General features: G+C 40.2%; 1 protein-coding gene across 1 annotated transcript; it reads right to left on the reverse strand.

Annotated features, from left to right (window-relative positions):
* Positions 1 to 3940: 3940 nt before the first annotated feature.
* On the reverse strand, positions 3941 to 10149 carry LOC121273502 (probable G-protein coupled receptor 139). Its single transcript, XM_041180672.1, has 2 exons — positions 10080 to 10149; positions 3941 to 4872 (listed from the first exon to the last, which is right to left on the reverse strand). Exons 1-2 carry the CDS (start codon positions 10147 to 10149, stop codon positions 3941 to 3943), a joined length of 1002 nt encoding a protein of 333 aa, XP_041036606.1.
* Positions 10150 to 11581: the final 1432 nt, after the last annotated feature.

Consider the following 11581-nt stretch of genomic DNA (forward strand, 5'->3'; position numbering starts at 1 on the left):
TAAGCACCCAAAGCCGTTGAATCAGAGCTAGTAGGAAATATATTTAAGTTCCGTGCCCTTGCACCTCCGCCGAATTATGCTAACAAAATGAAATTATACAGGCACTGGGCCATTTTCCGCTGAAACCCAAGTCATGAGTTTGCATTTAGTAACCACCTTACTCCTCATTCGCATTTCAGTTCAAAAGGTTGAACTGCAACAAACTTGCTATACGGCAACATTTCAAAGCTATTGTTACTTCAATGTTTCAATTGCTTTCTCTCTTTATGTTCAGCAATCCTTCTCAAGGCAATTCTCCATGAGCAACTTATACTTTGCATGGGAGACATGTCAAATCCCATGTTAGAAATAGAAAAAGAGAGATTGCATAAGAATTGATGGCGATAATTTTTTCAGTTTGAGATTTGCTTGGGATATCAGCCTAATGATGGCAAAACATTTTAAACTCGGCAGAATATATTCAACATTGAGAAAACGAAGGTCACTGACGCTGCTGAGCAGTTTTGTGAAGATCGAAACAATCAGACTGCTCTGGGGAGAAAATATTTCCTTCCAGCTCGCCACTAAACTGAAGCTTTGAGTTTGCAATATTTTTTATTCATTCACGGTATGTAGGTTTCGTTGGTTTGTCCAGCATGTATTGCCCCTCCCTAGTTTCCCTTGAAACGGTGGTTGTGAGCTGCCTTCTTTAACCGCTGCAGTTAATGTGGTGTGGGTACATCCACAGTGCTTCAAGAAGGGAGCTCCTGGATGCTGACCCAGTGACAGTGAAGGGACGGCAGTATATTTCCAAGTCAGAGCGATGAGTGGCTTGGAGGGGAACTTCTTGGTGGTGACCTTCCCATCTCTCGGCTGCCCTCACCTTTGTAGGTAGTAGTGGCCGTGCACTTGCGGAAGCTGCTACCAAAGGAGGATTAGTGAATTCCTGCATTACATCTGATAAATAATACACATTGCCGCTACTGTGAGTTGATGGTGGAGGGAGTGAATGTTTTTGGATGTGGTGTTGATCAAGCGGGCTGCTTTGTCCTGGAAAGTGACAAGCTTCTTTACTGTTTGGGAAATGCACTCATTCAGGTAATTGGGTAGGTTCCCATCACACTCCTTGCTTGTGCCTTGTAGATGGTGGACAGGCTTTGGGGAATCAGGAGGTGAGTTACTCGTCACAGGATTCCTAGCCTCTGACCTGCTCTCGTAGCCACAGTACTTATATGGCTAATCCAGCTCGGTTTCTGGACAATGGAAACAGCTAGAATGTTGATAATGGGGGACTCAGTGAGGGTAATGATGCTGAATATCAAGCAGTGATGGGTTGGTTCTATCTTATTCCATATGGTCATTGTTTGGCAAGTGTGTGGCACAAGTGCTACTAGCCACTTTTTACGCCAATCCTAGACATTGTCCAGGATTTTTGCATTTGGACATGGACTGCGGGAGTATTTGAGGAGTCATGAATGGTGCTGGACATTGTACAATCATCAGTGAACATTCCAAGTCCTGGCCATATGATGGGAAGAAGGTCATTAATGAAGCATCTGAAGATAGTTGTGTCGAAGACACTAACCTGAGGAACTTCTGCAGTTCTGTCTGGGTGCTGAGGTGATTGATCACCAACAACCACAGCCATCTTCCTCTATGCTAGGTACCACTCCAGCCAGCGGAGAGCTCTCTCTATATTCACATTGACTTCAGTTTTGCCAGGGTTCCTTGATGCCATACTCGGTCAAACGCTGCCTTGATGTCAAGGGCAATCACTCTCTCGTCACGATATTAACTACCCAACACGATATTTCCTACGTTCCAGTTGGTGCACGATCAGTCAGCAAGACAAAATGCTGTGATCCCCCCTCTACTGCTGGTCAGAATTTGAACTCACTTGATCACACGAGGGATATATGGAAGTAGCCGCTGTTTTGCTCAAATGTGTAGAGCTTGGTATTAATAACGTCAAAATCGCGTGTTCCATACCCTGTTGGGCAATGTTGTCTTGAATCAAGCTTTTGTTTTCCGTCAGAACCCATGCATGTTTGCCGTCATCCTGCAAAACAAAATGGAAAGCGGCAGTTGCTCTTGGAGCAGCGAAGCTTTTCTCCATTCTTGGAAATTTCTGCCTTTTGATGTGACAGATCCGTTCTTTTAACACCTCTGTGCCACAAATCTGTGGGTAACATGCAATCAAACTATTTCAACTTAACAGAGGAACAGTTGCAAACGAGCAGTGATATCCCTCTGAAATGTGTCCATGCCTGCAGTTCGCTGCAATGCTGCAGGCAAATTCACTCGAGCTGACTTGCAACCGCCAGTGCAACTAATCCTACAACCGTACCTTAAAGGGTTAGCAATTAAGTTATCAACAGCCCTATACACAAATTAGTAACTCTTTTCCCAACAACTCCACGCGAATGATGCCTCTTTCAGCAATGCTGCTGATTCGTAAGTAAATTTCCTTAAATGCCGCCAGCTGCTGGCTAGGCCAAAATAAAACATTTGATGCTTCGAGATGTCTTCTTAAAAAAGCTGCACAACGTGTGCTTCACTGTTGAGCTACTTGTAAGCGACACATAATCTGAGTTGCTGAAAAGACAATCCCTTCCCCTATGCCTTTTTTTTAAATCAATCTCTCCTAAGCTGTCACCTACCCCTGACCTTATATCTTGTTCTACCTGCATCTCTCCCTTCAAAGCAGTATAAAATCCATCACAATGATATTCGTGTACATGCTTTGTCTATAAATTGATATGTAACAATGAGGCTAGCGAGTGCAGTCTCACTGAGCTGGTCAATGGAGGAAAGATATTTCAGATAGATTTTGTGTTAATGGTTTGCAAGGCTATAAGGTTGTGCAGGATGAGAATTGAAAATTTACCGTGGTGTTGCGGACCATGATGAGAGGTGTGTGGATTTAAATCTAGCAACACTTCTCCACGGGTGGCTACAATCCTTTAAATGTTTAAATAACTCACCAAATAGTCATCTATTTACATTTCATACGGTTATGCCCAAGTATAAAAAATATTTAACCAGGCTTCTTTCAAGTAAAACAAAATAATCGATTTATTAGAAAACAAACATATGTTTAAAAAAAAAACAAGTTGCAAAACCGGTTCAAAAACACTTTGCAATTTGCAAGTGTAATGATTTCAACCCCTTTAAAAGAAACAGGTACCCCACACCCGTACACTCACACACAAACACAAACACAAAACAAATACGATCTCTGCAGGGGCTGGAGTATGGGAGAGTTTTCTTTTAAAGGATGAAGTTAGAAATGTTCTCGACACTGTTGACCTAACAGAACTCTGGTCACAATAGATCTGGAAATGTTTTCAGACGGATCTATGGTGAAACACTGTCTTTGATAATACTCGTTTGTCACAACTTGGTAGGGTATTTAAAAAATCTAGATGAGTTATTCTGAGGAGAATTTTCAGGTTGAAGGTTAACTCACTTGCACTGTAGGCAATTCTGCGGAGAGAGAGAGAGAGGGGAGGGGGGAGAGGGCGACAGACTCCCTTTGCAGCCTGCTCTCAAGGCCATCACAAACACACTGACTCTGAGTTCAAAAATAATAAATTGTTCGTACTTCTTCCAGGCCGGGTGTTTTCAATCAATCAGCAAGAGCCTCTCGCCCAGCAAGAGTCGCTCTTCTTTAACTCTGCTAAACAAAGAAACTCCTCTCACCATGTGTCCCCGCTCGACATCTAGCTGTTGATCTGTGGTTTCCGCAAATATAACGGCATAAGCAAAGGTCGGAGTTAAACTTGTAGAGTTGTTAAAAAAAATCAGGAGGATGAGTAACCAAAATTTTTCCAACTTTCCAATTAGCGTGTTCCTCACAATGGTCACATTTATTATCGAATATTCCGGATTGCAATAATTATAAAGTGACAGCATGGAATGAAATTTGAAAAGGGACTGATTTGCAATGCTAGGAATTCAGCTATTGTTGAGATTCGCTCTCATATTGCCGTTCAAATAATTTAGCAATTAGAATAAATGGATATTTAAGCCCATTCTTTAACTCCTCTCTAAATTTACTCAGGGTTAGTGCATAAATGCAGGTGTTGGTACACGAGCTCAGAAGCCGTAGCATGAATCCAAATTGTTGGAAACAATAGGCTGGATTACGAAAATATTTGTTCGTAAAATTGTAGTTTACAACTTGCCAATTTAACGAATGTGCACCAGATGTAATCCACAGCAAGATAAAATTGGCAGACAAAGCAAAGAGTAAAATGATGGATTTCCTTCGGTTCTCCATTTCTGGGTCACTCTCATTATCTGATCTGCCTTGGCGTCGGAGGCCCTTCCGGAGCCGATTGACAATTATAATGTTCCTGATAGTCATAGAGTTGAACACCAACATCAGGGTAAATGGAAGCAACGGTATTAATATGCTGTCAATCATCTCACACGCTATCCAAAAGGATGAGGTATAAAACTCTTGTGTTTCAATGCAAAACCATGGCATATTGTCGATAGTTATGAAAGGAACAAAGGCGAAGCACCAGGGAATGGATCTCACACAGCTGACAACGCTCACAGTCCCTATAACCACAGTTGCCGTTCTCTTGTTGCAATATTTTGCTTTTAGTTTCTGACAGGAACTGGCTACAAATCGATCAAAGCTAAAAGCGACTGTGAACCACACAGAACAGTGTAGCGCCGCAAGAGCCAAAACTATTTTCAGTTTACACACTGGAGTGATGAATAAAAAAATAATTAGGAAATAGATGTTATTAATCCGATTCAGTATAACATCAATGGTGACGAGTAGCAGATCTGCTGTTATCATTGCCATTAGGTACCGAGTGATACATTTGGAAAGGCCACAATTCCCTCGTTTCAGGATCACAATCACCACAAAGTTGACTGCAGGAAATAGGATTAAACAACAATTTCTTAGTAGGCAGATTTCAGAGAAACATGGTATCAGTTAAAAGGATATACTGTAAAAGTTACGATTTTGCATCAATTGCAACAAATCTATTGTCATTCCACAGAACATTATAATGCTGCTTTAGGGTGTCATTATATAACAGGTATAAAAATTCAATGAAATAAATGGAACAAAATTTCCATGAGTAACAAATGTTAATAATGAATAGAGAGATTATAGAAAATAAATAAAGAACAACAAGGGTCTGTAATGAAATTGAAGATTTTGGTTGGTCCTGTTATAATTATATTTAGGATCCACAAGCCCAATATTGTGCTTTCAAATCTCAAGTTGTAAAACTAAGTTAAATGAAGCTGCTATTGTCTGGAGTGGCACTAGACATAATATTGGAATCTGATACCGAGACCTAAAACAAAAATTCTGTTTCAGTGTGCCCTGAGGTCAAGGAACCAATGCCCTTATGGACCGGCACCCTCGAACATATTATCAGGGTAAATTATGGCTAATCGAAATTCAATGGACTGCTATCAGAACTGGGAGAAAACAAAACACACATAACATAAGGAATAGAGTCATGGAGTCATAGAGGTCCACAGCACAGAAAAAAGGCACTTCGACACATCAAGCCTGCTCTGATCAAATAAGTTCCTGAATATTCTAACCCCATTTCCCAGCACTAGGCCCATAGCCTTGTATGCCATGGCATCGCAAGTCCACATCCAAATACTCCTCAAATGTGAGGAGGGTTGCTGCCTCTATCACCATTTCAGGCAGTGAGTTCCAGATTCACCCTCTGGGTGAACAAATATTTCCGCACATGCTCCTTACCTTAAATCTATGCCCCCTGGTTACTGATCCCTCCAGCAAGGGGAAACTTTCCTTCCTGCCTACACTATCTATGCCCTCATAATTTTATACACCTAAAAAATGTAGCCCCTCTATCTGCTCTGTTCCAGGGATAATAACCCCAGTCTATTCAATCTCTCATCATTTCTAAAACTCTCCAGCACAGGCAAAATCTTGTTGAATCTCCTCTGCACTCTCTCTAGTGAAATAGCTTCCTTACTATAATGTGGATTCCAGAACTGCATGCAGCACACTAGCTGTGGCCTAACCAGCCTTTTATACAGAGAAGGAGTAATCCATATGGCCCATTGAGGCTGCTTCACAATGCAGTATGACCATGGTTGATCTAATTATGGCTTTAACTCCGCTTTCCTCATTGACTCTCATAATACGCAAACTGCTTTACAAACGATAATGCATGTAACTCAGCCTTGAGTATATTCAATCACCAAGTATCCACTGCTCTCCGGAGAAAGATATTTCCAAGGACTAGCGACCCCCTGGCAGAATTTATTCTTCCTCAAGTTACAGTCACAACCAGTTTAAGCAAATACAGGCACACGAAAGTGAGTGCTGGCGAACAACAGGAGGAAGTGTAGGGTAGATTAGTTGCCGGACGGAATGAAGTTGCAAATGAAAAGCAAAGCATAATGGTACAAGGAAATAAATAAAAGGTGAGCCTACAGTTTGTGTAAGTGGAAAAGACAGTATCACTAGCAACTGCTCCTTTACCTTTATCATCATCCCTATCATCATTCATCCACTCATTCCTTTCACTCTATCACAAACATGCCCCACTGATCTATCCTACCTCCACAATTTTCCTTTTTCGTCCATTGCTCGTGGAATGCCAGAAGAAAATTGGAAGTAGGAAAGGATACGGGGTATGGGAAGGAGAGGTATTAATGAGCAGCGTTAGTGTTAGATGGCAGGGTGATGATGCTCTATTACAGATACAGTAGTGTGGAGTTCATATTATAGGACTAGTCTATGCTCGAATCATTGTTTCCCGACAAGAATTTCATTTACAAATGACTAATATTTTCAGTATCGAAGCTCATGTCATCAAATGGGCCGCATCAATGTGAGTCGGAATGTGGCTGTGAGTCAGAAAAATGAAAATATTACTAATTTGTTTCATTCCACTCAACTGGGTTACACACACGTCTCACTGAGTATCAAAACCACTCATCTTGTTGATATAAACTAATGAGCTGAATTTCGATATGAGGATAATACTTTCAATATTTACGAATGAGACAAGCCGTGGAATTATATAAAATCGCGAAGAGCAGCTCTTCATGAGGGCACAAACTGAGAGGTGAAAGGTGCAAAAACATGACAGGTCAAAGTTAAATTGGATAAATGTGGTGCTTCAGCCTGAAAGAGAAAAAAAAATCTGATAGGCTCTACTAACTTCATGGTGAAATAGAAAAACAGGTGGGTGGATCCCTGTAGTGAACTAACAAATCAGTGATGATGGCAGGTGAGAAAGATGAGAAAGCCGTTAACAAGAAATAATAATGATAAATAGAGGCACAGAGAAGAACGTGTAAGCCACGTGAAACATTAATGAAGAACTTCAACAGGACTGATGGACTTCAGTTATCTGGAGAGTATGGAGATGCACGAATTATTCCTCTTTGAGCGGGAAATGTAAAAATAATTACATAATAGAGGTGTTCAAATACCTTAAGTGCTTTGTTATTTAAGTTAGTTAGAAACGCTGCCCATTGGCATGAGTGTCGGTAACCAGAAGACACGGATTTATGATAATTGACAAAATAAATAACCAGCGAGGACACGCAGACTTTTTTTTCCCATTTACACAACATGTTGATTTGGTCTGAAATACTTATTTAAATTAATGGAGAAAGCAAATTATTTCGTAATTTTCAGAAGTGAACTGACTCAACTTAAAAAACAAAGAATTTTTAGGATACTGCGAAAGAGCAGAAGCGCGAGACTATTTAACATCTTTGACAAATATATTCGAATGATGAAGAAAATGGCTTATTTCCATGTTGTATGATTTAATTAAGTAAATATCTTCGAGCAGTGAAATTGACCACCTAGACTTTTGAATATCGTAAATACCTAAATGATGCGTTAATGCCCTTCAGGTAAGGAAATAAAACTTTACTCTCTAAGCTACCATCTGAAGTTGTCCAGCAATCCATTCAACTGTAACAAAAGAGAAGAAGCAGCAATTGACCTCACGGACTGTAACCTTTAAAGATGGAGGGTCACAAGGTCTAGGAAATAAATATCAGTTCTGCCAGTGACGCGCATATCCCAAAATCGAATAAAATCAGGATATTTTTTTCAAATTACCAATCGTTTCTCGTTCTTCAAACAAGATACAAGTTAAGAAAGTTGTGTTTGGGAAGGTGTATATTTTAAATAGCCACGCATCCTACTTACTATATTAAGCATTCATTTAGACCTGTATTTGAAAAGAAAGCGCAGGACACACTTACTTAATCGCTTTCACGACCATAGGACGGCACAAAGTTCCTCAGAGCTAATTAAATTCTTCTGAACTGCTGCCACTGTCATAGTTTAAGAAGCGCAGCGACGGTCAATTTGCGCTGAACAAACTCGCAAAAACACCAGTGTTACAAGCTTAGATAATCTGCGGTCTGTAGCATTTATTGCGGGGTCAGTATTGGCCAGGTTATGTGGGATCATTCGCCCTGTTTATTGGGTATTGCTATGAAATTCTGAAAACCCAATTCAGAGTACACAGGGAACTCCATTTACCGACTCATCCGAAAGACAATGTAAAGCTCCCTCAATACCGCACTGAAATGTCGGCCGTTATTTTTGTACCCAAAACATGGGGTCCGCCTTGAACACATAACCTTCTGACACAAAGGCGAGAAGGCTACCAATTTAGATGTATTCGATCACAATATTTGCAACATTAAAGAGTTTTTGTAATGAATTAAATTCGGATAATAATTCAAAATGTCTATGGCGCTCAGCATAGGAGTTAAGATGTGGTGTCAAGTGTCAGGTCTGGTATTGAAGTGATGAGAAAACTTTCAAACTGCATATTTCTCCAGATGCGACTAAGGCGCTGAAGTAAGAAATACTTGTTGCAGCCATCATTCAGAATGGCTTTGTCCTCGAGCGAACTACTAATTTCACATGAGAGCTAAACGATGGAGGGATGAAATAAGCGGGAGATTTCTATCTCAGAAGTTAGCTACAATTCTCGAGCATTGGGTTATAAACAACTTATTGCGGATCTTACCTTAACTTGTGGCCATTAAAACACATGCTGAGTGATTATGTTCAGTATCTTGCTCGGTGCTGAACGTATTTTTTATCCTATTGCTCGTATAAAGAGTGCATAATATGTAAAGTTGATTAACTTTATTTAATTAATTTGCTATTGGCTTGCTTTATCTGTATTTCAACAAGGAAAATATATATATTTAATGCTGCGTTAAACAGTGACCGGTAGAAAGTCGACAATAGCGCATAATGAGTGAATCGTGTTTGTCGCCCATTGCAAGCTATGCTGGGTATATGATTAGGTTGACAGTAATGGCTCTAAACATCAGACGCTGAGTGTGAAAGTCGGTTGATCCAACACCAACACCTGTGCATTACTATCTGAAATGAATTTCTATCTCTCAGAGTTTAAAACGACAGTACATAGTTACAGAAGATATGGAGTGTACAATTTCATCGGAAATAATGAAACATCTCGTGACGTATGAGTAAAGTTAGAAAGGTTAACATGATGGTTCTCAGATTTAAGTTAATATTGAAATTTAATTACAATTATTGTTACACTGTAGAATGACACCATATTGTATTGTGTTATTTTCCTTCTCATTGGCCAACGAAATCAATCAATCAAATGAAAGGTCACTCCAACACACCTGCCGGCAAACCAAATTAAATGTTTATTTATCGCATTCAAAAAATAAATTTAAAAAATCCAAACATAGAAAGTTCATTGGCCTAGATTGAATAAACCACTTACAAGAATATGAGAATTAAAAACGGCACTTAACCATGAATCTACATTAAAATTCTGATTGTAGTATTTGTACTGGAAATTAGACTGTACAAAAGTCAATACAGGGGAAGATTCCAGCAACATTAACTGCATCGAGCACTGAAGAAAGCCAAGAGTGTATCTAAGCAACCCTCCCACAGCAAACAGGAAAACGACACTTGGTTGAGCTAGTAATAATCAATTTGTGACTTCATAACACACGGAGCAATCTGAGTATGTTCCTGTACAAGGCAGGTAGCACGAATAGTAACACTTCAACATTTCTTAATACGATTAGTTCAGGATCCAAAGCCTTACCAGTAACGCCAATAGCTGTAAGAACATGGTAGAATATGCTTTCTATTTGCAAGATTAGTAGATATCCCATTGTCTATGAGGTAAGTATACGTGTGAGGACAACTGCTTAAACATCATTGCGCCTTCGAAGAAGCCGCTATTTATATTAGAGAGAATTCTCCGGCGAGACTATAGGGCTGGTTACATCATAAACAACATTAGTTACAGTTATTTAAGAAACAATAAGGTAAAACTCTAGACCAAAGATAATGATGATAATACTGTTTTGACATTTCTTCAGAAAAAAAAAACAGGAACTGCTAGTGGAAATATAGCCATTCTTATGCACGTATTATTAAAGGCGTATACACACCTCAGCCACTGCTCGCATACAAATACTTTGGAAGCAAATGTAGGAACGGTTAATCGAGTGGGTCTTTGCTTTGCAAATTAATTTGAGCATTTCGCCTCAAGCCACGCGCCATCCAGACATTGGTATATATGGTTCTTCATCATTTCCATCCATACTCCTTGGAAATAATTTCCAACACGACTAACCACAACTTTAACGTCTGCAAAAGCTCAAGAAGAAACAAGTACTGGCCGGCAACGAGTGATGTTTAAGAAAAGTGGCCTTGCCAATATCACCCACACCCTAAACACCAGGTTAAAGCAAAAACCTTGACAAGAGCAATGCCGAAATGATTCCTGCTTGTTTTAATTCTAATAGTTCATTTAACTTGATGTTAGATTTAAAAGCTCGAGCCTGAGGAAGACAGCAGTAAATGTTCAACACAACAATTTTGGCCAGAGTCTGCAGAACGCATATATCGCAATTGCGAACAAAATTTCAAAGTGGGTTCAGCACATATAACTAAAAGCTAAAGTCCAGTCAACCAGATATTCCCTTCAAACGTTCCAGCCCATTAATTCATAGTGTTTCCTTCAACTCATATAGCCCATCTACGTACAGTATTCCATTCAACCCATCTAAATTTCTCACTCGACATGATTCCTTCAGCAATCGTTTGCTGGAATAAGGCCTCTGGGTTTCCTGTGTTGTTAATGGTTATGGGGTTAATACTGACGCTAATGGCATTAACTGGCTCAAGATACCCAGCCCCTGACCCTGATCCCCTCAATCCGCCCCATTTCCCATCCACTCCCACGCAATCAGTTGGTCATCGAGTCACTAGCTGGTTATAGCCGATACAGATATCGTCTTACACCACATCTCACCCATTGAATGATCGGCCTCGAGGCCAAATCAGATTGACATTTCCCGATGAGTTCTTCATACTGCTCTCATGGATATCACATCAAGTTTGCAGCACAGAAACGGACAATCGTGCCTGCGCGGGCCAAAGAACAAGCTACCTTGTTTAATCCGACGGTATCCCAGTGTGCTGACACGCCTGGTGGGTCTGGCTTGCCTTAAATTTGGTTGTTAATTCGGGGGAGTTGCAAGTGCAAATAACTGAAATATGTTTCCGCCTAGATCGCAATGAACGACTTTAGGCGTT

This window comes from Carcharodon carcharias (assembly GCF_017639515.1).
Source record: "Carcharodon carcharias isolate sCarCar2 chromosome 24 unlocalized genomic scaffold, sCarCar2.pri SUPER_24_unloc_17, whole genome shotgun sequence".
Taxonomy (NCBI): Eukaryota; Metazoa; Chordata; class Chondrichthyes; order Lamniformes; family Lamnidae; genus Carcharodon; species Carcharodon carcharias.